The sequence below is a fragment of the Camelus bactrianus genome, chromosome 22 (assembly GCF_048773025.1).
Source record: "Camelus bactrianus isolate YW-2024 breed Bactrian camel chromosome 22, ASM4877302v1, whole genome shotgun sequence".
Classification (NCBI taxonomy): domain Eukaryota; kingdom Metazoa; phylum Chordata; class Mammalia; order Artiodactyla; family Camelidae; genus Camelus; species Camelus bactrianus.
Genome location: NC_133560.1, coordinates 25,963,833 through 25,988,491, shown reverse-complemented (window position 1 = coordinate 25,988,491; position 24,659 = coordinate 25,963,833). Strand labels below are relative to the sequence as shown.

The 24,659-nt window shown below is 53.0% G+C and overlaps 3 protein-coding genes across 10 annotated transcripts; 2 read left to right on the top strand and 1 right to left on the bottom strand.

Annotated features, from left to right (window-relative positions):
• The first annotated feature begins 14 nt into the window (after positions 1 to 14).
• Positions 15 to 14,077, top strand: RGL3 (ral guanine nucleotide dissociation stimulator like 3). Of its 8 annotated transcripts, XM_045504198.2 has the most exons (20): positions 15 to 421; positions 876 to 989; positions 1,607 to 1,830; positions 1,995 to 2,048; positions 2,170 to 2,384; positions 5,702 to 5,844; positions 5,932 to 6,147; positions 6,814 to 6,917; positions 7,030 to 7,114; positions 8,278 to 8,337; positions 8,446 to 8,532; positions 8,742 to 8,774; positions 8,861 to 8,982; positions 9,665 to 9,760; positions 9,865 to 9,933; positions 10,022 to 10,118; positions 10,745 to 10,897; positions 10,986 to 11,100; positions 11,768 to 11,887; positions 13,176 to 13,321. In XM_045504198.2, the coding sequence occupies exons 1-19, from the start codon at positions 389 to 391 to the stop codon at positions 11,884 to 11,886; spliced, it is 2,139 nt and encodes a 712-aa protein (XP_045360154.2). In that variant the 5' UTR covers positions 15 to 388; the 3' UTR covers position 11,887; positions 13,176 to 13,321. The 8 variants fall into 8 exon arrangements, 7 of the variants coding, with proteins under 7 accessions (XP_045360154.2, XP_045360155.2, XP_010965159.2 ...); XR_006718893.2 differs by lacking the exon at positions 10,986 to 11,100 and having other exon boundaries at positions 13,176 to 13,323; XM_045504199.2 differs by lacking the exon at positions 13,176 to 13,321 and having other exon boundaries at positions 7,051 to 7,114; positions 11,768 to 12,257.
• Positions 14,078 to 15,086: 1,009 nt separating this feature from the next.
• On the top strand, positions 15,087 to 20,086 carry EPOR (erythropoietin receptor). The gene is made up of 8 exons (XM_010966858.3): positions 15,087 to 15,221; positions 16,040 to 16,175; positions 16,555 to 16,733; positions 16,810 to 16,967; positions 17,423 to 17,576; positions 17,660 to 17,747; positions 19,069 to 19,156; positions 19,250 to 20,086. The coding sequence occupies exons 1-8, from the start codon at positions 15,107 to 15,109 to the stop codon at positions 19,859 to 19,861; spliced, it is 1,530 nt and encodes a 509-aa protein (XP_010965160.2). The 5' UTR covers positions 15,087 to 15,106; the 3' UTR covers positions 19,862 to 20,086.
• A 710-nt stretch (positions 20,087 to 20,796) lies between these two features.
• On the bottom strand, positions 20,797 to 23,433 carry SWSAP1 (SWIM-type zinc finger 7 associated protein 1). The gene is made up of 2 exons (XM_010966859.3): positions 23,169 to 23,433; positions 20,797 to 22,565 (listed from the first exon to the last, which is right to left on the bottom strand). Exons 1-2 carry the CDS (start codon positions 23,415 to 23,417, stop codon positions 22,068 to 22,070), a joined length of 747 nt encoding a protein of 248 aa, XP_010965161.2. The 5' UTR covers positions 23,418 to 23,433; the 3' UTR covers positions 20,797 to 22,067.
• Between the last annotated feature and the right edge of the window lie 1,226 nt (positions 23,434 to 24,659).

The following is a 24,659-nucleotide window of genomic DNA, read 5'->3' as shown; positions in this document are numbered from 1 at the left end:
ACAGATTGAGCTCTCTCCGCCCCTCCAGAGAAATGAAAGATAGCCCCACATCTGGCATGGACCAGGCCTCCTCCTCTGAGGATAGGAGACCCTCCTCCTGAGGACCCAGATGTGTAGCTGTACACTTAGCTATATACACTAGCTCCCCCATACCTGGGGACACTGAAAAGAGTCCTCCCCTGGGAGAGAGAGATGTCCTTTCTCCCAGGTGCAGAGCCTCTTCCCCAGGGGCCTGGGCTGGGCGCTGGGGTCCGGCAGGGGCATCCGAGAGCCGTGGGTCCTCCCCACTCTGCCCCCCCCCACCGCGCAGCCCGCCTCCCCCGCCGCCCCGCCCCACTGGTCCTTCCGCCTCACTCAGCGGCGCCGCGGAGCGGGACAGGCGCCGACCATGGAGCGAGCAGCGGGCAAGGAGCTCGCCCTGGTAAGGGGACCCGAGGTCCTGGGACCCCAAACCCCTGGCCACCCTTAAGTCCAGAAACTCCAGGTTTCCGCCCCGTGGACCCTCTCTCAGCACAAATCGGACCCTTCGGGCCTCCGGGCCCCTGACCCAGTGAAGTGTCTGATTCCTCTTAGGGATTGGGGGGGGGGGGTGCCAATCCATTGAGCATGTCTGCAGGAGGTGCCAGAGACAGACTCCGTGAGATTGGGCACTGGGACATCCCCAAATGCCACCCCATCTTCTCAAGGACCAGTGAGGACGATACCCGACACGCCAAGGGAACTTCCCTAGCCTGAGCCCCTGCCCCGAGTCTTGCTGACTCTGGCTGGGAAGCGGAGGTGAAACGGAAAGGACCAGGCTTGAGCCTGTGCGGGAGAGGGGGGCCCAGACCCCAGGCCCCGTCCCCGCGGCGTCCTGACCCCGCCTCCTCGTCCAGGCGCCGCTGCAGGACTGGGGCGAGGAGACCGAGGACGGCGCGGTGTACACTGTTTCCTTGCGGCGGCAGCGCAGTCAGCGCCTGAGTCCGGGGACAGGGCCTGGGAGCACCCAGGTGAGGCAGGAGTTGGAGGATGGGGCGGGGCAGAAGGTGACCAGGTGAGGGCGGGGCTGAGTGGAGGGGCGGGGCTTCGGCCCGACTGAAGGGCAGGGGTTAGTGGCGACCTGGTAAGGATAGAACAGGGCCTGGAGGCGGCCAGGTGAGTGGGGTGGATGTGTGAGGCAGGGTCAGGTGACTACGCATTGCCGGAGCACGACTTGGGGACTGAACCGCAGGGCCTAGGTGAGCCGGGTTCAGTGGGGCGGAGCTGGAGAAGGAGGAGTGGTCTTTAGAAGCGGCCAGGTGGCGGGTAGGGGTGGAGTCGGTTGGGGTTGCAGAGGATAGGGATCGGGAACGGGCCAGTGGAGCGCGGCTGGAGACCTGAGAGCTGCCTGAGGGGTGGGGGAGGGGTGCCTTATAAGTGAGGCAGAGGGCAGGGCAGGGCCTGGGCAGATGAGGATGTCCAGGGCGGGTTCCGGGGGTCAATTGTGCATGGGGCAGAATAAGACTCCAGGCGCAGGATTCAGAAAAATGGACAGGATCTGATGCAAGAGCAGTGTGTCTATGGACGATTGGAAAGAGGTGCTGGGAGCCACTCTTCTGTGTCTCATTGCTGTCCCACTGCCCCTCAGAGCCCCAGCCCGGCTGCCCACACCTTCCTCCACTACCGCACCAGTAAGGTGCGCACGCTGAGGGCCGCCCGGCTGGAGCGGCTGGTGCGCGAGTTGGTGTCTGGAGACCGAGAGCAGGACCCGGGCTTCGTGCCTGCCTTCCTGGCCACCCACCGGGCCTTTGTGCCCACTGCCCGTGTGCTGAGCCTTCTCCTGCCACCACCGCCGCCACCTCTGCCACCAGGGTCAGTACTGACAGGAGACCCTCATGTTCCCACCCCAGCCCCTTACCTGGATACTCTCTCTACTCCTTCGGGTTTGGAACCAGGAAACTCGCCCACCCAAGAACCTTCCTACTAAGTCCCCTCCAGGCCCCCTGTTTTTCACCTGATGAGGGGGTTCTTTCCAGGGTACAGATCAGGAAGACACAGGGAAGAGATCTGAGCTTCAACAAGAACCTGAGGTTTGTCTCCCCCTGGGTAGGGGAAGGGGAATCCCAGAGGTTAAAGGTCAGGCCTGAAGTGCAGGGGATCCAGAGGTCTGCAGGTTCCAGCCAGGCTCTGAGGCCCCGCCCCTCTGTCCAGGGCTGTGGTGTCAGTGCTGGGCTCCTGGCTGCGGGACCACCCTCAGGATTTTCGGGACCCCCCAGCCCACTCCGACTTGGGCAGTATCCGCACCTTTCTGGGCTGGGCAGCCCCACTGGGGGCTGAGGCCCAGGAGGCAGAAAAGCTGCTGGGAGGTTTCCTGGAGGAGGCTGAGCAAGAGCAGAAAGAAGAGGAGCAGCCCCAGAGCTGGGAAGGTGAGCATTTTGGGGAACTGATAATGACTTGAGCAGGCCTTTCTTGCATACTCCCTCCCTCAGAGGGCCCCTCCCCTTGCTGAGCTACAGATCTTGGGCAAGGTACTTAACCCAGGCGGAGCCTCAGTTTCCGCATCTGTAAAATGGGCATAATAACCCATTGTCTGAAGTATTGGCATTTGTCTATCACCTCCCCCACCCAACATATCCAAAGTACAAAGGTGATCCATCACTGGGTCAGGATACCCTGTGTTGCTGGCTACAAATCATTCTAATGCTACTTGCCTTAGGAACTACAAAGACCTGGGTTCAAATCCCATTTCTGCCAATTGCTAACTGTGTGGCCTTGGATAAGTCACTTCACCTCTCTGAGCCTCAATTTCCTTATCTGCAAAATGGGGGAGATCACAGTACTTACCTCATTGGCCTCTTCCTTCATTCAACAAATATTTGGCCACTGGCTCTGTTTTTTGTTTTTTAAACAATTATGTTATTAAAAATAGCAAATTTCACAAACAGTGGACAGGAGCTCCCAGCTCCCTGGGGCAGTCAATCAGTGAACAAGTAAACAAATAAACAATGAGGGCTTGGCAAATAGTATTATTTTCATTATTGTTGTTGTCAAGGATTCTTACTTACAGAATCTACCACTTATAATGAAATCTATAGAAGTCATGTTGATATTTTCTAGTAAGGTAGGTGTCAGCAAACTATCTGGCCCTTTATAGAAAAGGCTGCCAGCCTCTGTTGTAGAGAGCTTTGGGGGAAAGGAAAAATAGCCACATACATGATTCAGATCTTTGTTCAACTGTCACCTCCTCAGACATGCCTTCTCGGGTCCCCTCCCACTCTTGGTCTTCTTACCTGCCTTATTATTCTGCATTGCAGCCATCGGTCTTGTCCCCAGCTCTGTCCCCAGGGTCAGGAAAAACACGGATTTGTTGACTGAATAATTGCAGCCTGCTTATGAAGTATCATCTTTCACCCATCTGTGTTTGATCTGATCTCTTTCATACAAGCATCTGTATCCTTAATCCCCATTCTTTAATCCTCAGATTAAAGTGGCTATATTCCTCCCTGCTTTACAAAGTAGTAGCCACATCTATCTCCTGGTAACAAAAATCTCAGTTATTTATATACATTTTATCCCTGCACCTTTTCTCCTGGTTACTAAGTATCTTTCTTCCTCTGCATTCAATATTTCACCAACTGATTCCAAGTCATCAGAGCTGCACTGCCCACTGGGGTAACCACTAGCCCTGTGTGGCTGTTGAAATTGAACTTAAAGTAATTAATATTAAATAAAAATAAAATTCAGTTCTTTGGTCACACTAGCCACATTTCTAGTGCTGACACTAGTAAACACAAGCAGAAAATATTTCCACTGCTGCAGAAAATTCTATTGAAAGTGCTGCCCTAAGCTATGAGTTCTTGAGGTCAGAGGAGAAAAATGAACATTTATTGAATATTGATTGTATGCTAGGCTCTGGGAAACTTAACATCTTTATTTTTACCATGGAAATTTTCAGACACGTACAGAAGTAGAAAGAATAGTATGAAGAGTACTCAAACACCCACTGCTTATATTTAACAATTATCAGTTTGACGAAAAATATTTTTTTTGGGGGGATGATTTGAAGGCAAATTCCAGACTTATGTCACCTTATACATAAACACTTTGGTTTACACCTGTAACTGACAAGGACTTTTAAAAAGATATAACCATCATGTCCACAATCTTTTCCAAGGAAATCAGCAATAATTACTTAAAATATTCAAACCCTCCCCCCACTGTTCCTAAATTGTCTTTTTTTTTATAGTTGTTTCTTCCAAATCCAAAGATCCATTCAAGGAATTCATTTCTTAGGTCTCTTTTATTCTATGACAGTTCTCCTTTGCCTTTTGTTTAATGCCATTTGGGGGGGGGAAAGGATCATTTGTCCTGAGGAGTCTCTTACATTCTTCTCCATTTACCTGTTTGCTTTCTCATCGTGACATGAAGCCTGTTCCTCTATCCCCCACATTTGCTGTAAGATCTAAAGGTTTGATTAGATTTAGATGCAATTTTCCCCCCAATGCCCACTTTTTCTAACCAATATTTTGCAATGCCATCTGTCCCAATTTGAAATGAAAGATAATTAAGCAGACTCACACAGATCATTTTAAAATAATAATATGACAGTGGAAATGTAGTAGGAAGGAGAAGTAAAACAAAAACAGTTTATACAACAATAACTTGTACTAGTCGGTGTGTCAATACTTGGACATGCCTCACTAGGAGACTTGAAGTTGTTCAGTTTGTCTGCCATAGCATCATGGTGAATGTGACAGCCACAGACTAATGCAGGGGAGTGCACTGGTGACACTGACGACACAGACACAAGAACATAGATGTTGGTAACATCGATTTCCAAAATGGTGAACAGCACTTGCAATTTCCAAACAGAACAAAGTCCAGACTTTCACGGACCTTGCATTCCTGGAGCCAAAATAATTAGTGTTTATGAACAAGCTAGTTGGGTTCTAGATGCACATTATTGTAAACAGACTTTTCAAGGACGCAAATATCTTGGAGGGACATCTAGAGGCTGGATGGCACAATGCTTCACTGTGCATGTCAGGCTCCCTTTGTGGCAACATTCCATTTCCCCAAATGTCCCCTAGAGGGAGCCACTATTGAAACCCACCTCGAAAAAACCATATTTAGTGAGTACTTATAGTATTTATATAAGTCTGGTATGTGTGATCTCATTTGGAAAAAAAGAGAGAGAGAGACTCCAGGTGAAGAAACTAAGGCACTGAGAGGTTAAAAGTCTTGCTTTAATTCTCACAGCAGGCCGATGGACAAGTTTGGATTTGAACTTGGGACTTCATGGCAGTAACTTCCTCTTAAACACAAAGTTATACCACAGAGTTATACCACTACCACTCACCACCAGAAAAGGGCAGACAGATCTTATCTCAAAACAAGTTCAAAGTCAAAAATCTCTATTTTTTCTTCTAGCCTCCGAGCACCTGGTTTCAGATCCCTGCCCAGCCATTTACTGAAGGTGTGAGTTAGGGCAAATTCCTGCCTCAGTTTCCCCACCCGTAGAAGGTGCATAATAGGACCTCCCTCTCTGAGTTAGTGTGCTAAATTTCCTAGTTAACCCACCCAAGGTGCTCAATGAACGTTACTGCTGTCCTGACCTTCTTAAAAACACTCAGGGATAGCTCTTCCACAGATATGAAAAGTGAGGCTCAGAGACGCCCAAGGTCACACAGCCAGTCCTGGATTCAAACTTCAGGATTTTTAAGCCTCTGTAATGCTCCCTCAGGACCTCCTAGGGCTGCCCAGATTCCCCGCCCAGACTCCCCGGTAGGCTGCTTGGAAGAGGAGGAAGGACCCCTGCGGGAAGGCCCTGAGCTCCTGGACTTCAGTGTAGACGAGGTGGCTGAGCAGCTGACCCTGATGGACGTGGTGAGGATCCGTCCGGGCGCCGCAGGGCCAGGGGTCGGGGCAAGCCCCGCTGAGCACAGATCCGACCCACCCCATCCCCCGGCCCAGGAACTCTTCTCGCGCGTGCGGCCCTGCGAGTGCCTGGGCTCCGTGTGGTCGCAGCGGGACCGGCCGGGGGCCACAGGCACCGCCCCCACTGTACGCGCCACTGTGACCCAGTTCAACACGGTGACCGGCTGCGTGCTGGGCTCGGTGCTCGGGGCGCCGGGTCTGGCCCCCTCGCAGAGGGCACAGCGGCTGGAGAAGTGGATCCGCATCGCCCAGGTGCCTGTTGAGGGGTGAGGGTGGGAGGAAGCTTGGGGGCGGGGCGTAGGAGCGGGGCCGAGGCTCGGGGAGGGGCCGGGGGCGGAAAGGTGGGGGACCCGGATCTGGGGATAAGGGGAGGGCTGGAGCTCCAAATTGCCTAAAGGAAAGCCTAGGAGGCGGTTGGGCAAGGCTGGTGGCTGGGGTGTGGGGGCTGGGACTGCAGAGGGACGTTGGGCAGGTCTAGGAATAATAAGGAGGGGAAGAGGGCACTGAGGAGGGGATAGGATTGGAGGAGCCAAAGCCAAGAGGAGGCGGGGGCCTTGAAAGAGACTGGGTGGAAGTGGGGCAGGAGCCTCAGGGCAGATAGGAAGAGTCGAAACGGGGGCCCAGGAAAGAGAGTGGGGGCGGGCCAAGGGGGGAGGGGAAGGAAGAAGAGAGTTGACACCTGAACTCTCCTGGGAGGAGAGGTCTGGGTCTCGGAGAGCTATGAGCGCTTCTAGGAGCTCTGGGGCTGCAGGTGGGGGAGGAGGGGCCCTGGAGGAGGAGTCTGAATCTGAGTAGCTCTTCAGATGTGAGGCGAGTTGTAAGGGTCTGACATAGGGTCACAAGTCACAGGATGAAAGATGGATCAAATGTGGGGATTAGCCTTGGGGTGTGACCAGCGTCCCCCATCCTGCCCTCTAGCGCTGCCGAGAACTGCGGAATTTTTCCTCCCTGCGAGCCATCCTGTCTGCCCTGCAGTCTAACCCCATATACCGGCTCAAGCGCAGCTGGGGCGCCCTGAGCCGGTGAGCAAGGATTTGGGGGTAGGGATACTGGGGCCAGACCTTTTGCCCACTCCCTCCCATCTCTGACTCTCCCCCCTGCCAACCCTGACCCATCTCCTGTCCCCCCTGCCAGGGAACCATTATCCACTTTCAGGAAACTTTCGCAGATTTTCTCCGATGAGAACAACCACCTCAGCAGCAGAGAGATTCTCTCCCAGGTACGGATGGGTGAGGAGCCCTCGGCCTCCGGGCTCAGGAAGGGGACCTGAGGCCTGGCAGGGCATTTCTTGTCATTGTCACAACATTCAGTGTCCTTTTCCTACGCTGCGGGAATGACCTTCCTCTTGTTTGTGGGCAGCTTGATGTTTTTAGCTGCCTCTGCTGCCCTCATTATAGCTGACACTTGGTGGCTGCCTTATTTATTCATTCAACAAATACCAGAAGTTACAGGGAAAAGGTCGCTGAAGGCCAGAGATTGAACAGAGTGAAGGGGGAAAAATTTGTGCTAAGGATTTGACTTTGATAAGCAAAAACTAAAAACAACAGCAACAAAAAAATGTGTGCCAACAAGTCTAACATATTGTAGGCAAGATTTAGGTTCTAACTGCAATTAGATGCTGGTTCATAGGGAGAATTCAGAATCTATGGCACATGAAGCCCGTCCTTTTGCCCAGAACATTCTTCATGTTCACCTCCTGCAGGTGTCTTCTCACATGTTCCCTCCTCCAAGCGGCCCTCCCTGAACCCGCAGCACCTCCAGCCCCCCTCCATTGTCCTTATCTCTGCCTGTCCTTACATTGTCTGGCTAGCTCGGTGGTTGCCGTCTCTCCCTAGCTCATGTCTGTTCCATGCAGCCAGGGTTTCTGTCTGTTTCGTTCACTGCTGCCTCCCCAGCACCCAGAACAGTGCCTGGCCCAGGTGCTCAGTAAGTATCTGTAAAGTGAATGAATGGAAATCTGCATTAAGCACCTACTGTGTGCCGGGCACTGGCCAGAAGTCTCTGCCGTGAACAGACGGACAAGCTTCCTACCCTCGGAGGGAGTCAGGCCCCAGATGGGGAGACACACAGTAAAAGAGCTGCCCAGCAATTTATGTCACTAATGACCAGGCAGAGCGATGCTGTGAAAGCAAGTTTCAGGGTTTCTCCTGGGGATCACCAGTGGGCCTGTTCCATCCAGGCCAGGTGCAAGGATTCCACGGCATCCATGAGCCCCACTTGTCATCGTCCTCGGTGTGGCCTGCTACCTGCTGCTTATGTGCTCTCTCCCCCTTTTCCCTTTCCCTTGAGTATGGCCTTTACAATTGCTTGTGATTGAGGCATCTTCCCCAAGGGAGGGGTCAAAGAGACCCCAGGACTGCCCAGTCCTTCCCCTCCCCACAGGAGGAGGCCACCGAGGGGTCCCAAGAGGAGGACGCCGCCCCCCTAGGAAGCCTGCCCTCAGTGAGTGATGTGGTTTGGAACGAGGGACCAGCGGGATCCTCAGGGAGGGGTTGGAGCGTGATGGAGTCAGTGATGGCTGAAGTGACTGGAGTTCTGGGGCCCCCACAGAAGCTGCCCCCAGGCCCCATCCCATACCTTGGCACCTTTCTCACGGACCTGGTTATGCTGGATACAGCCCTGCCGGACATGCTGGAGGTCTGAGCCTTGAGCCCTGAGCCCTGACTCCTGACCCCAGCACCACTCACCCTTAGCCCAGTGGGCCTCCTGACATCACACCCTTGACCCTGCCTGTGCTCCTGACCCTAGTCCCCTTAGTGTAGTCAGGTTTCCTACATCCCAGCCCCTGACCTTGACCCTTGATCCTTGACCTTGGAGGCTCCAGTTCAGACAAAGTTTGCCCCTAGGGGGATCTCATCAACTTTGAGAAGAGGAGGAAGGTAAGTGGGCACACTGGGGTGGGCATGAGGGGAGGGATCTGAGAGGGAACAGGGCGGGGGCGGGTTCTCAGAGGCTGTCCCCTCAGGAGTGGGAGATCCTGGCTCGCATCCAGCAGCTGCAGAGGCGCTGTCAGAATTACTGCCTGAACCCCTGCCTGCCCATCCTGGCTGCCCTGCGCACTCAGCACCAGCTCAGTGAGGAGCAGAGGTGACCAGCCCACAGCCTGGCCCGACCCCCTCACCGGCCAACCTTGGATCACACCTACCCCACGCACCTCTCCAGCTCCTCCTAAGACCCCCTCCTGAACCCTGAATCCCCTCAGTCAACTTCTGATCTCGAACTCTGACCCCATCTGACATTCCAACTTCAACCTTTTAATGGGAGGCTGACCATTCTACTCAACCATTCTGTTCCACATCTCTGATCCTACTTGACTCTTGACCACACTCATGACCTCCATCTGACTCTCTGAGTCTAATCATTGACTCCCAGTTCTGAACAACTGACTCTAACTTTGACGTATATTTGACTGTGGCTCCAGGTCAGACCACCCAGCCCAAATGTCCCAGTGGTTTCCTTTCATTCTATTGAATCTATGACCCTAACCATTAATCCCAGTAATTATCTGACCTTGAATTCTATCCTTGCCCCAATTTGACTCCTCAGTCCCGCTCTGTGAATCCCCATGTGACCTGCCAACCCAGCCATCTCATTGCATCCCTGAGACAACGACCCTGATGCTGTAATGATTTCATTTGTTACCCTGACCTTGACATTTGTTGCCCAGTCCCTGGCTGCTCCCTGCAACATATACCCAAAACCCAGCTCCTGACTGATTCTAATTCTCATTTCCCAACCCACCCACCCCACCTGGATCTTGACCCCTCAGTTACCGCATCTCCCGTGTCATTGAGCCGCCGGCTGCCTCCTGTCCTAGCTCCCCACGCATCCGGCGGCGAATCAGCCTCACCAAGCGCCTCAGTGCGTGAGTCTCAGGGAGTGTGTGGTGGGGTGGTGATGTGGGCAGAAATGGGGGCCGCTCCTGGCACTGGGTCTAGCCTCAGCCTCAACCCCTGTCCCTATTCTCAGGAAGCTGTCCCGAGAGAGAGGCTCATCCCCTGGGGGAAGTTCCGGGGACCCCTCATTCTCCACCTCCAGGTGAGCATCCCGTTTGGTGAAGGGATTGCAAATGGCAGGGTCAGAGATCAGGGCAACCATCCCACCTTCAATTCTGTGTCTTCCCCAGTCTGTCCCCAGCGTCCCCCCCATCCAGTCCTAGAATCAAGGACCCTCCTCCTGGCAGTCCTCCAGCCTCTCCAGGGCCTCAGGGCCCCAGCACCAAGGTACCAGGACTGTGTGTTCATATGGGACTGCAGGGACCCAGGGCTGTGTGTGTGTGTGTGTGTGTCCATACACAGGATTTTGGGGCCAGGTATATACCCAGGAGACTGTACACACAGTTGTCTAAGCACCCTGGATGTCTATCTGGGAGGCCCTGTGCCTCTCCGTGGCCCTGCTTGGGGGATTGTCCATCCATTATGCTTAAATTTGCACCAGAGCTTCCACTTGCCCACAGTGGCCCTCTGGGGTGCAATCACACACTTTTGCAAGGATATGTGTGTCTCCAGCATACCTAGATGGGAGATGTGGGCATAAATTCCCACAACATCCATGGCACCATGTGCAGGGTAGTTCGTGGACATGGACTTGTGCACATACAACAATTGTGAACATATGTGTGTACTCACTGCTCTCTGGGCACACAGAGTTGTTTGTGTGTGAACATGGGTCATGTGTGAATTTGGGCATAAAAGTCTGTATGCAATGGGATGGCAAAGATGTGGGCTTGTGTTTGTATGTTCCCTGATTTCATGTCCCCAGGCTTGGGATGTGGGGGAAGGTGTGTTTAATACAGTGAGGGAGGGGCCTCATGCTCTCACCGCTCAGCCCCCACCCCCACTGCCTACAGCTACCCCTGAGTCCGGACCTGTCAGGCCCCCGGTCTCTGGCCTTGCCTTTGAGTGGCCTTCACATCCCCTTCTCGGGGCAGCAGGGCTCAGAAGCCCGCATCATCCGCGTCAGCATGGACAACGACCACGGGAATCTGTATCGGAGCATCTTGGTGAGAGGCTGGGCCTGGGACCCACTGGGGGCAGCCCTGCCCTGGGGGCTTAGGCCATAATAACTCACCTCCCACCCTCTCTTCCCAGCTCACTAGTCAGGACAAGGCCCCCATCGTGGTACAGCGAGCCTTGGAAAAGCACAATGTGGCCCAGTCTTGGGCCCGTGACTACCAGCTATTCCAAGTCCTTCCTGGGGACAGGGGTGAGCAGGGACAGCTTAGAGCCCGGGCTAGGGGGCATCTGGGAGGGCGGCAGACTGACCAGGGTGGTTCTGGGCACAGAGTAGGGATCAGATGAAGCAGGCTCCAGGATTAGAGGAAGAAAAATATTGGTATGCGGGGTCAGAGGGTTGTCCTGGTTCAGTGTGAGGGAAGCGGGCACTAAAAATGTCTTCCTAGGATTTATGGGAAAATGAGATTGTCCAGGGTCAAATGGAAGAGGGAGGGTAGAAGGTTGTCTGGGCTTAAATCTGTAGAATTATGAGGTTGTTCAGGCTCAGCCCTCTGGAGTGAAAGACTGAGGGTGGCATGAACTTTGCTGGGAACTGGCTGCAGGGAGAAAGGGTGGGGTGAGAAGGAAGTTGACTGGGATGGGTGGCCTGAGTTTGCTTAAGCTCGCAGTGCAGGTTGTCTAGACCCTGAGGGAAATAGCAGGAGGTTGCCCAGGTTCCAAGTCAAAGAAGTTGTACAGGCTTCGAATGGGAAGCTGTCCAGTTTCCCAGTGAGAGGAGGATGAGGTTGGCTGAGCACTGGCTGGAGGGACCCAAGGTGGTTCAGTCTCCAGAGTGAATGGTGGAAGTTTATGTAAGTCCTTTGCGGGGAAGTGTGGGGCTGTGTGGGCCTTTCACCATCCTCTCCATGCCTGGCCAGAGCTCCCAATTCCTGACAATGCCAATGTCTTCTACGCCATGAGCCCAGCCGCTCCGGGAGACTTCGTGCTGCGGCGAAAGGGGAGGACCCAGCATACAACCTCAAACTCCCCGACCTGAGGTGGCCCTCCCCTCCCTCCAGGAAATGGGCCCATGGGCAGCAAGGGACCTGGCTTCCATCATCAGGGGGCAGGGGAGGGGGCTCCTCTCTGGAAAGCTCCTATTCTCCAGTATAGGCCATTGTGCTCTCTCTGCACCCTGTAAACCACCCCCCGACTTTATCGGACCCCATCCCTCTGACCCTCTTGGCACTGGATCTCTGTTCCAAAGACATCAGCCCATGGGGTAACTGCAGAGCTTCAGCCCATAGACATAGACAGGGGTAGGCGGTCAGGGGTCAGACCCTTCCCCAGAGAAATCTTGTAACTGTTGGAGACACATCAGAAGTGACAGAAGTGGATGAAAACAGTGACCAAAGTTATGAAACAGAAGTCAGTCTTGTTTGTTCTGCGCCTGTACACCATGTTCACTGTTCATCAGGATAAAAAAATTTAAGAAAAGAAAAGAAAAACTAAAAGCCCTAAGAAAAAGGTTGGGTGAGACATGACTAGACACCGGGGGGGGGGGGCGTTCTCTGTCACACATAGAGGATTCAGGACCCCCCCAACATTGTTGGGGTGAAATGCTTCCTTTCTGTCATGTATATGGAAGAGTAAAAAAACAAAATTCCACAGGAATCAGAAACAAATAAGATCATCACCCATGAGTCAATAAGGGCTGTGAGGATGAAAGGAGAGGGGTGAGCTAGCAGTACTGCAGTAGATTGAAAAACAGGTGGAGAAGGCACAGTCGAAGTGAGCTGCAGGACCCTGCAACAGCCATAACAACAACAGTAACAACAATAATAATACCCACTTATGAACTCCCACTCTGCTTGACATCAGCTAAGGCCTTTATATCTAACTGTATTAAGCAGAGTTCTTTCTGTTTCAAGTTGTCAAAAACCCAATTCAAAGAGGTATGTGGGAAAAAAAATGAAATTAATGCTTGTGTAATCGAAAATTTCCATGGGTCCAGCTTCAGGCACAGTTGGATCCAGGGACTCAAAAGATGTCACTAGGACTTTGTAACAAAATCTCTCGGCTCCGATTTGTTCTGATGATGAGACTGTCCATTGTTTCCCCCAAACACTATCACCTTCTTCTGTAGTAATAGAACCACTGATTTTTAGCTGACCACCCCCAGTAAAAACCACATTTCCAGTCTCCCTTGCAGCAAAATGTGGTCATATGACTAAGTCTGGGCCAATGAGATGTAAAGGGGAAGGATGTGGGTAAATACAAGGTCCTGCCTCTTAAAGAGAAGTGATGTGTCCTCTCCTTCCCCCTTTTCTGCCTCTTGTTGGTTAGAATGAAGACATGGAATGGATCATCTTGGACTGGGTGGTTCATACCCTCTGAATAATAGCCACAAACTGGAAGAATCATGGCTCTCTGAGACCAGGGAGCAGCCATATTTTATTGCTGCTACTTGGATTGTTACAAAAGCAAGAAATAAATGCCTATTTTGGGGGGTAGGGGGTGGGGGAGGTAACGCAGGTTTGTTTGTTTGTTTGTTTGTTTGTTTGTTTTTAACGGAGGTACTGGGGATTGAACCCAGGATCTCAAGCACGCTAAGCAAATAATTGCTATCCTTACTTAGTGCTTACTATGTGCCAGGCGTGTTCTCAGAACTTGACATAATCTATCTCATAATCCTCATAATAGACCTATGGAGGAGGCGTCATTATCATACCTATTTAATAAATGAAAAACAGAGACTAGGGAGAATTAAGTAATTTAGATATAATAAGTACAGGGAATGCAAAAATACATAAATAAATAAGCCGTTTAAAGGCCAGTGGGGAGTGTGGGGTGAGAGGTTTTCTATTTTAAGTAAGGTTATCAAGGACAACGTCACTGAGAAGGTGACATTTAGTCAGAGGCCTGAATAAAGTCAAGGAGTGAGCCCTGCAGATATTTAGAGGAAGAGCCTTCCAGGTAGAGGGAACAGACAGTGCAGAAGCCCATGTGAGCTTCATTATCAGGCAATTTCTTCCCTCCTAATGGCCAAGATGTCTCTGGCTATGCCATCTACCTGCCTCATTACCCAACAGAAAATGGCATCCCTTTTCCTAGTAACTCCAGGGAAAGTCCCAGGATGGAAACTCACGGAATCAATTTGGGTCACATGCCCACCCTGAACCAATCACTGTGCTCCAGGGAATGGTGCTCTCTGATTGGCAGTCTGAAGCAGTGAGGTAGGTATTCATCGGTCCCCGAGGCATGTACCTCTATCCCCCCAGTTTAAGCTCAGCCCAAGCAAAAAGCTTTTATGGCTTGCTTTATACTTTCCAGATTATCAAAAGAACTGCACACTCTTTGTAAAATAAAATCCTGAGTATACAAATGTAAGCAGTAAACAACAATAACAACAACAACTTTTTCCAAAAAATCACAAATGAAATCTCACACTCCAGAATATGTGTAATTTTACAAATACAGGCTCGGGGGGAGGATATGCTCAGTGGTTAGAGTACATGTTTAGCATGCACGAGGTCCTGGGTTCAATCCTCAGAACCTCTGTTAAAACAACTAAATAAATAAACCTAATTACCTCCACCCCAAAAAACCCACAAACTAAATAAAATATTTGGGGTGGGTATAGCTCAGTGGTAGAGCGCATGCACGAGGTCCTGGGTTCAATCTCCAGTACCTCCATTAAAAAAAAAAAAACTGAAAGAAACCAAACAAATACAGGCTCATTCACACACACCATCTGGCAACACTGCCTGGCATTTCACACTCAACTGCCACTCACTATTAGAAGTATTATTTTCCTACACAGACTGGGAAGAGATGTTGATCAGTATGATAATATCAGTACCTTACATTTTTGGAATGTTTGCTATGTGCCAAGCCAGGTTTTACAGATGAGAAAGCTGAAGTTCAGATAAGATAAGTCACCTGTCTAGGGTCACACAGCAAGAAACTGTGTCTGCAGCAGAAAACAGAGCTGTTCCTGCCCCCTTCCCCCCAAGGGGCTTCAGAACCCTGGAGGGCCCCAGCCCTCTAGCCAGGCTGGGCGGCTGCCTCCCTCTTATCTCAGCCCAGGCTGCCTGCTGGTCCCACCCCCTCGGAGGAGCTTCCACTTGGAGGCGCCTGGCCGGGAAGGGCCTGGTCAGCTGTGTCCGGCGGAGGCAGCTGCTGACCCAGCTGTGGACTGTGCCAGGGGTGGAAGAAGGTGGGGCAGGAGTCCTGTGCCCCCACCCCCACCCCACCCCCGTGGCAGGGGCTGCATCATGGATCACCTCAGGGCGTCCCTCTGTCCTGGAGTTGGCTCACTCTGCCTCCTGCTCGCTGGGGCCGCCTGGGCTCCCCCACCCAACCCACAGGATCCCAAATTTGAAAGCAAAGGTAAGGATGGAGCTGAATGTGGACACCCCCCCCGCACTGGGTCCTGGGGGGCATGACAGGTTCTGAACCTCCAGTCTGTCCTGGGAGCGAAGCTGGTGTCTGAACCCCTAGACTGGCACCTGACATGGGAGACTGGGGTCTATATTCTCAGACTGGGTTCTGGGGGAGAAGCTAGAGACGGACATGAGTCCTCTTTTATCTTTTCAGGGAGCCTGGGACATGCTAAACCCTAAATGGGGCAGGGGTGGTGCTGAGTCCAGGCCCTGCAGTCTAGAGTCCTTGAGGGGAGGATACCTGGCCGACCCTACAGTGGGGGAAGGAAAATAAACCCGGGTCCGTGTAGAGGGGCCAGGACTCAGGAGACTGTAAACATGGTTGTGTGCGGGCGCCAGATCCATGGGTCCGCCGGGTTGAGGGAGGGTGGCGGGGGGCACGGTTGGCGCTATCGGGAGGCCGGGAGCCTGCCGGGGCCGATAGGGGGCCCCTCCTCCTGCACACACTCACTCGTACGCCTGTCCAGGGCTGGGGCGGGGCCGGCAGTGGGACGCGGAGGCCTTGAATGTTGCTCTCAGCTCAGCCCGTCTCGGGGTGGGCAGGAGCGGGGTGCGGGGCGGGACAGTGAGACACGCAGCCTGAACTTGGGAGTTCGGGGGGCAACACTTCACCCTACCCTTCGAAGAGTACCGCCTGGGTAGAGAGCGGGGCGGGGCTTTTTTTCTTATCGGTTCGCACAGGCGGCAGGAGACGGGAGGATGATGTTGCCCGAGAACCGGGCCCGGGTCCCCTGACCGCCCCCTTCCCCTGGCCCTCACCCCTAGCGGCCCTACTGGCAGCCCGCGGGCCCGAAGAGCTTCTGTGCTTCACGGAGCGGTTAGAGGACTTGGTGTGTTTCTGGGAGGAGTCGGCAAGAGCCGGGGTCGGTCCGGCTGACTACAATTTCTCCTACCAACTGGAGTGAGTCCGACGGGGCAGGTGGAGCGCCCCAAGGGTGGAGAGGGCGAGCGGGCCGGGCAGAGCTCCCCAGAGCCTGCACTTTGGGACATCTCCTGGTGCTAGGGGCAGGATCGCACCTCCGCTGCTGGTTCCTAGTGGGAATCCTGCGGGGTCAGGGCAGACACGCCCACTAGTGGCCCGGGCTGGAACACTCCCGTGATTACTGGTGGAGCCCGACTTCAAACTTCAGGGCTGGGACATTACTGCTACAAATCAGGACTAAGGGATCGCCTATGTAGGGGCTGCGATGCCCCCTGGTTGTAGTGTCCAGAACGCATCCTCGGTCCTGGGCAATACCACCCATCTTGATCCCATCCCTCGCTGGTTCCTCGGCTAACAGGGGTGAGCCGTGGAAGCCGTGCCGCTTGCATCAGGCGTCCACGGCCCGCGGTTTGGTGCGTTTCTGGTGCTCGCTGCCTACAGCCGATACGTCGAGCTTCGTGCCCCTAGAGCTGCGCGTCATTGCTGCCTCCTCGGGAGCTCCACGCTATCACCGTATTATCCACATCAACGAAGTGGGTAAGTGCGTTGAGAATGGAGGAGTGATCGAAAGGGGGTCCCAGTCTCCGCCTACCTGAGTAACCCCTCTCCGCAGTGCTCCTAGACCCTCCCGCTGAACTGCTGGCGCGGCGAGCCGATGAGGGCGGCCACGTAGTACTGCGCTGGCTTCCGCCGCCTGGGGCACCCATGGCGAGTCTTATCCGCTACGAGGTGAACATCTCGGCAGAGAACGCCGCAGGGGGCTCGCAGAGGGTGAGGCCCTAATTCTACTGCCTATCGCCAAAGGCTCGGGTCGACAGCCCCTCTAAGTCCCAACCAGACGGTCACCACAGCCCCACTCCCATGGCCTCGCCCTTCCACGTGCCGCCGAGGCAGCTCCACGTCCACCGACTTGTCCCCTTTCCCAATGTACCCCTTCCCCAGTCCACCTGGACTCAGTCTCATCCCCTTGTCCCAAACCCTAGACCTCTCCAGAGCCCCGCCCCCTGTGTACTCTGGCCCGGCAAATAGCCCGAGTCCGCCCCCAGCTACCTGGGGCCCCGTCCTGATTGGCACTGAGCCTTCCCGGGCTCTACTTCCTGCTTTTATTACCCGCCTCCCCATGCTTCGGCTAGATTCTTTCTTTCTGACTGGTTCCGTCCCTCAGGGCCCACCCACCACGTACCCTTCTTTGCCTACCACGCCTCTTACTCCGGCCTCGCTCCCAGGTGGAGATCCTCGATGGCCGCACTGAATGCGTGCTGAGCAACCTGCGCGGCGGAACGCGCTACACGTTCATGGTACGCGCGCGTATGGCCGAGCCGAGCTTCGGTGGCTTCTGGAGCGCCTGGTCTGAACCTGCGTCGCTGCTGACCGCTAGTGGTGAGACCCCAGGCAGGGGTGTAGGAGGGGCTGGACCGAGCACGAGGCAAGCTCATCACCCTGACCTCTTCCCTGCTCCCCAGACTTGGACCCCCTCATCCTGACGCTCTCCCTCATCCTCGTGCTCATCCTGCTGCTGCTGGCCGTGCTCGCCCTGCTCTCCCACCGCCGGTGAGCGCCCCATTCAGGCACCTGTCTTGGACTCCTCACCAACGTTCCCCTTTCCGTGTGGAAACTAGGCAGAAAGGGGCAGGCACTTGCTCAAGGTCACACGATGAGGAGTCAGTGGCAGGGCTAGGATGCAAGCCAGGTCAGACCCAGACTCTTAGTTAAAATCCTCCACTCTTGGGCATAATTTCACCTGGTTTTCCTCCTACCTCAGTGACTGCCCCTTCCTGGATTCCTTGGGAATCCAAGAATCTCTTCTTGGATTCTTGGATTCCTTTTCCCAATTTCATCAACTTCTGTAAAATCAACCAGATGGGCTTAATGGAACAATTTAACCCCAAGTGCCTCCTGCCCCGTTGTCAAGCTCCTCAGGCGCTTTATGATATGACCAGCAATTCTGAGGCTTTTGAAACTCCAAGTACATAGCATGTGGTTTCACACCCCCACCCTTGGCATATGCTGTTCTTTCTGCCTGGATTTTCCTTCCTACCATGTCTGCCAATCAGTCTCCTTGTCTTTCAAGGCCCTGTTCATCTACTTGGTTGGAAAATACATATTAAGTGCCAACTATGTGCTAGGCACTGGGGAGAAAGTGTAGAGTAAACCAGACATGTCCCTGACCTTGTGGATCTCATAGTTGAGTCAGACAGATATACATAAGGGAACTTGCAGATATTTGATTGTAAATTGTGATGAGTGATATCACAGAAACAAATGGGGCATGGGGACATGAGAGGATAGTCAGGGAAAGCCTCTGGGAGGTGACATCATAGCAGAAACTTGAAGCCTGGAAGGAGGCAGCCACATGACAAGCAAGGAGGAGAAACAGCAAGTGCAAAGGCCCTGAGAACGGAATGAGCTTGGAACACTGAAGCAGCTGCAAGAAAAGCTATATGGCTAGAGCAGAGTGTGTGAGGGGAAGTGGTGAATGATGAAATGAGGGAGGTGACAGGTCAGATCATGCAGGGTCTTCTGCAAGGCTGTGGGGAGGGGTTTAGATTTTATTCTGAATACATTGAGGAACCATAGAAAGGAGTGAAGAGAGAAGTAATAGACTTTTAGGCAAGCCTGATTCAGTTTTAGAGGGGACATAAAGCAGTGTATTTGAACTCCTATGCATCCTTCAAAACTCTGTTCCAGTTGCCCTTCTGTAGGGCTTTGCAGATGCTTTGGCAGAGCCCCTGTTCCTCAGCCCATTCACTCCTCTGCCTCCACCACAGTCACGAGGGACTCAGTATCCACACCCAGTGACTGGTGCTGAGACGGGTACTGATGAATGTGCAAGGACACATGCCCAGGTACTCATTTCATTTGGCTTCACCAGGGCTCTGAAACAGAAGATCTGGCCTGGCATCCCAAGCCCTGAGAGCGAGTTTGAGGGCCTCTTCACCACCCACAAGGGTAACTTCCAGGTAGGTGGCCCGGTTGTCCCCTCAGGGCCTGGGGGTTCCCTGCTCCTGTGGCTGAAGGCCCGGTCTCTGAGCAGGCTGCTGCTGTCTCCCCAGTTGTGGCTGTACCAGACTGACGGCTGTCTGTGGTGGAGCCCCTGCACCCCCTTCGCAGAGGACCCACCTGCCCCTCTGGAAGTCCTCTCTGAGCACTGCTGGGGGGTCACCCAGGTGGGGGAGCCAGGACCAGATGAAGAGGGGGCCCTCCTGGAACCTGTGGGCAGTCAGCATGCCCGAGACACCTACCTGGTGCTGGACAGATGGTTGCTGCCCCGGAGCCTGCCCAGTGAGGACCTCCAACGGCCTGGTGGCGGTTTGGACACAGCAGCTGTGGATGAAGCCTCAGAAGCATCCTCTTGCTCCTCCGCTTCGGCCCTGAAGCCTGGGCCAGAGGGGGCCTCGGCTGCCAGCTTTGAGTACACCATCCTGGATCCCAGCTCCCAGCTCTTGCGCCCAAGGGCACTGCCCACTGAGCTGCCCCCCACCCCACCCCACCTCAAGTACCTGTACCTCATGGTGTCTGACTCTGGCATCTCAACTGACTACAGCTCGGGGGGCTCCCAGGGAGCTCAGGGGGGCTCATCCAATGGCCTGTACTCCAACCCTTATGAGAACAGCCTCGTCCCAGCCTCCGAGCCTTCACCCCCGAACTATGTGGCCTGCTCCTAGGACTCCAGTCCTCAGGTGCTTGGGGGACCCAGTGTGACCTCAAGTGCTACTGCAGACCCAAGATTTATCAGGCAGCGTCAGTGTGGCCTCCCTCAGGACTAGAGGCGTTGCTGACCTTGGCTTTCGGCTCAATTCATCCTACTCAAAAAGTCACAACCTTGCAGTTATTTTTACATGTACAGTTTTCTATGTAGATATATATATAATATATATAAACACGTATAAGTTTTTCTGTCATGACTTCTATCAATACCCTGTAAGCCCCATCTTTTCCCTAGGCCCAGACCATAGGGGCAGCCAAAAAGGCCTTGAGTTCAGTCTGAAATTCTGATCTGGCCATAATAATAATAATAATAATAATGATAATAATAATTATAATAAAGTGAATTTAGGGGAAGCGTATAGCTCAGTGGTAGAGCATGTGCTCACCATGCACAAGGTCCTATATTCAATCCCCAGTACATCCATTAAAAAAAATTAATAAACCTAATTTCTCCCTCCCCCCAAAAGAAAGCTTTTAAAAAAAGAATGAAAAATAAATAAATAAAATAAAATGAATTAGTCAGTATAAGTTATGCTAGCTGCCCTAACAAACAACTCCTGAATCTGAGTGACTTAACATAGTAAATGTTTTCCCTCATATCTCAATTGAAACAAGGTGACAGCTATCCCTGGGATGAGTCAGAAGGCCAGACTGTGGCTTTGCCCAGGGCAACTCTGGGGCCTTTAGATGGATAATCTGCATCTCGCCAACCAACAAGCAAAGAGGGAGACAGCAGAATATTCTGTGGGCCATTTTAGGGATCTAGCCTAGGGGTGAGTGCTCTCTCTTCACAAATTCTCCTGGCCAGAAATGGTCATAAGACCCTGGCTAGAGCTGTTGCCAATGATCAGGTTCTTGTCTCGTCGCAGAAAGAATTCAGAGACAAGACATAGAGGTTAAGAAAGTAAAATGGGGATTTATTAAAGGATAGATAGTACACTTGGGAGAGCAGGCAGGCTCAAGTGAGTGGCTGCCCTGAGTTTCTTTGGCAAGTTGGTTACATAGAGCGTAAAAATGAATCAGCAGACTATTCACTGGGGAGGGAAGGGTTTGGGTTTGTATTCCCTGATTTTCATCCCAACTACACCTTCCCAAAGGGAAGATGGATTTTTATCCTTATTTAGTTTGGATCGGAAGTGTCATGGCATCGGCGCATGATGGGTACTTCTTATCTGCAAAGCTAATTTTATTGTAATGAGGGCATAAGTTGCAAAAGGTTACATTCGGACACTAGAGATTCTTGCCTTTTCCCACCTTTCTTTGTTGGCCTCCAGGCCACTTGTCACCCCAAAATGTGTGGTTTCTTATCAGCCCAGAGGTTCCTCCTTTTCCTTCTCTGCCCAGGGACCCCTGTTGTTTACATGCTGTATGGTTTTCTGCATTTGGCCTGTGCTCCTCCATTTTTGCCCAATTCCTGCCATTTGGCCTGCGTCCTCCTTTCTCTGCTCATATCTAACTATCTGGCTCCTCTAACAGAACCATGGACAGCTGGGAAATGTAGTTTAGCTGTGCACCCAGGAGAGAAAAGCTGTTTAATGAAACGCCAGCTAGTCCCTGCCACTAATAACAACAATAACATGCATTCATAAGGCTTTATTCTGAATCAGCCCTGTTCTAAGAAAGCACTCTGATGACACCGAATGTCATCAAGTGGCTAGAATTGGGAGTTTGGGTTTAACCACTTTTTTAAAGTTTCACATAACCTAGGAAAGCTGAACATATGAACATACCCAGCAATTCCACTTCTAGGTATCTACCCTAAAACCCCTCGAATACATGAACCAGGACATGTCTGCAAGAATGTTAATAGCAGTAAGTAAGCCAAACTGATGAGTAAATTGGGGTATAGTCACCCACGGAATTATATGCAGTAGGGAAAAAGGAGTGAGTGAAAAAAATGTGGCCCTATCTTAGTGACAATGCTGAGTAGGAGAAGAAGGAAGTCTAAGAAGATTACATTTATCATGAAACTCTTTTTATAAAGTTCAAAACAGCAAAATTAAACAACACATTGACTGGGCACAATATGGATGTGAAAATGCTATGTTTACAAGAGAAAAAAGCACTTTATAATCTTTAGGTCTTTGAATCTGCTCATGTCCCTGAGGTAGGTATTCCAGTCATGGGAAACTGAGGCACAGAGAGCTTGTCACACACCAAAGCTCAAGGCTGGCCTCCAGAGCTTGAACCCTTGTCTGAGCTGGGGTCACTAGGCTGGTGGGGGCATGGGGTGATTGTCATCTCTCCATCTGGTCGGAAAGCCACCCACCACTCTGCCCTAGGACCCCGCCCACCTGGCTCCAGGCAGGCTCGGAGGCAGTGCTCACCTGGGCCCAGTGCATCCGGCTGCAGCCAGCACTGGGCAGGGAAATACCTCTGGAGCAGCGCAAGCTGCAGGGCATCCCCACTGTCTCCCTCCTGGGTCTGGAGGGCCACAATGAGCCCACAGCCCCCGCCAGGCCCAACCTGGCTGAAGTGGGCAGCTGTGTCCAGAAGCAGGGCAGCCAGGTAGGCAGCTTCCTGGGTCCCGGGGTCTTCTGCTAGGTACTCCTCCAGGCCGTCGAGCAGCAGGAGAGAGGGGACTGGCCCCCGGGCCTCATGGGCAGAGCACAGGAACCGGAGGAGCTCACGGGTTGAGGGTGGGTACTGGAAGCGGATCTTCTACAGAGAGGAAAAAAGGAAAGGGTCAGATTCAGCACAGGAAGCCAGGCTCCCAGCTATAGACGGTTTGCTTCCTTGCATACTTTCCTGGACGAGGCTCTCACTCCCCAGGACGGTGATTCCAGAGTGAAGCTGTTCAGAGTAGTTGAATACTATTCTGATCGCGCCTCTCCTTCCCCCTTCTTTTTAATACAGCGCTCACCACTGGCCGGTATTAGTTGAGAAAAGGTACGTCTTTGCCAAATCTCTAGGGCAGTCTTTCCACAGAAAACCCGCCCGTAGCGTCGGACCCTATCATTAACTCTGGCTGCCCAGAAACCAACTCCAACCAAGACAAGACCCAGATTTAGCCCCACCCCTTCCTCGCCCCTGACTCCACCCTTTTGGCACAGGCTTTTGCTAATTCCGCCCCATCATTGGGTAGTTTCTCACTCAATCTTAACAAAGCTTCGCATGGTCCCACCCCCGACTCATTCCAGAATCTATCCCGTAAAGGCTGCTCTGGCTTGCCCCTCCTTCGTCTCCGCCATAGGTCGGCCTACCTGTTACTCCCCCATCCGCCCCGCTACTGGTTGGTCCGCCTCTGGTCCTGCCTCTCCCTACCTGTAGCCGCAGCGGTTCGAGAGGGGCTCTAGTCCCGCGAGGCAGGCTTTGCAAAGGCCTCCGGGTCAGGAAAAGGACTGGGCCTCGACCCTCCCCTGCCGCCTCCAGGGCCGATGCGAATAGCAGGGCTGTCTTTCCAGAGCCTGGGCCACCGAGCAGCAGCAAAGGCGGTCCGACCTCAGTTGTGTTCCCCTCCCCGGTCCCAGCCGCGCTGCCTGAGCTGAGCACCCGCCTCAGCGTCTCCGCCATTCGCAGCGTACCTCTGTCCAATCGGCGGCCCCTTCCTGTCTTTAATCCCGCCCAAGATGAGGTCTCATTGGTTACAGTGCACTTAGCTTCTCCATTGGTCCAAGGATCTGTTCATCAAAGCCAAATCGACGTTTCCTAGCTCCTCCCTGGTGAAGGGGCAAATAACCTAGTCTGAGGAAGAAAAGGAGGCTTTTGAGGGAGATAAGGTTCTTCCCTGGGTGAGTCCGCCGGCGGAAGCAGCACGAATACTATTATTGTGAGCTAATCAGCTAATCAGACAACATAAGGGCTAAGATTTGGAGGGAGCAGGCCCTAATCACTGATACATTACTTAAAGTCTCCTAGCCTCAGTTTGCTCACCTGTAATATGGAGCTCATGATATCTCAAGAATATTGTGATGAGCATGTATCTGTGTTTCTGCTGATGTCACCCAATGACAGTGGAGAGGTGGAGAGATGGATGAGCTGTGTGCTCCACTCTCTGCTTTTGAGTACCTGCGCAAGTGTTTGTCTGGGCCTGCAGGCTTGTGGATTTTCGTGTGCAAAACAGCAGCAGCCACCTCCGAGGATCTGAGAAGGGGAGTCTCAGCTTCCTCACTGATTGGGGGCCTGCTGGAGTCCTGCTTGGGGTACGAGGGTGGGGGAAGGCAGGACCACGGAACAAAAAAGGGGCCAGAAGAAACGAGGCAAAGGGGCAGGGGCTGGGAGACTGAGGGAGAGCCACAACAGGACCTTGTTTGTCACGTTCACTTTGGTATCTCCAGCTCCCAGAACAGTGCCTTGCGCCTTGTAGATTCTCAATAGAGTTTCATTAAAGGAGTGAGTGAAGAAAAGAAGGGAGGATCGATATAAAACTGGGAGAGAAGGAGGAACAAAGTGAGTGATCAAGTGATCACTGGTTGGGTCTCTTCACCTAGACTTCTCCCCAGAGCAGCCACTCATGCCCCTGTTGCCCTGGCAACTCTGTCTCCTGGTAACTTCAAAGTGGTGCTGTTGCCAGGAGACCCAGGGGCAGGGCAGAACTGTGATTTCCAGGGATTTCGCTCTCCCTCTGGGGCCAGAACACAGCTGAACAACATCCTATGATACACCCACTCACACAGCTAGGCACCCCCACACCCCTCTACACACACACACACACACGCACGCACACGCACGCACACACACAGCACACTGTTAGATTGCATTGTCAAATGCACTACCTCAGCCCCATGATTCACCTCACTTTGCAACACTCTAAAT

Bases quoted from the DNA above. Each gene is read 5' to 3' on its own strand.
- RGL3 (XM_045504198.2), top strand. From the start codon at position 389: ATGGAGCGAGCAGCGGGCAAGGAGCTCGCCCTG. The intron at 6,148-6,813 runs GTGCCTGTTGAG...CCTGCCCTCTAG, and splicing joins AGTGGATCCGCATCGCCCAG to CGCTGCCGAGAACTGCGGAA. The intron at 10,119-10,744 runs GTACCAGGACTG...CACTGCCTACAG, and splicing joins CTCAGGGCCCCAGCACCAAG to CTACCCCTGAGTCCGGACCT.
- EPOR (XM_010966858.3), top strand. From the start codon at position 15,107: ATGGATCACCTCAGGGCGTCCCTCTGTCCTGGAGTTGGCTCACTCTGC. The intron at 17,577-17,659 runs GTGAGACCCCAG...CCTGCTCCCCAG, and splicing joins GTCGCTGCTGACCGCTAGTG to ACTTGGACCCCCTCATCCTG. The intron at 17,748-19,068 runs GTGAGCGCCCCA...TGGCTTCACCAG, and splicing joins GCCCTGCTCTCCCACCGCCG to GGCTCTGAAACAGAAGATCT.
- SWSAP1 (XM_010966859.3), bottom strand. From the start codon at position 23,417: ATGGCGGAGACGCTGAGGCGGGTGCTCAGCTCAGGCAGCGCGGCTGGG. The intron at 22,566-23,168 runs GTAGGGAGAGGC...TCCTCTCTGTAG, and splicing joins TCGAACCGCTGCGGCTACAG to AAGATCCGCTTCCAGTACCC.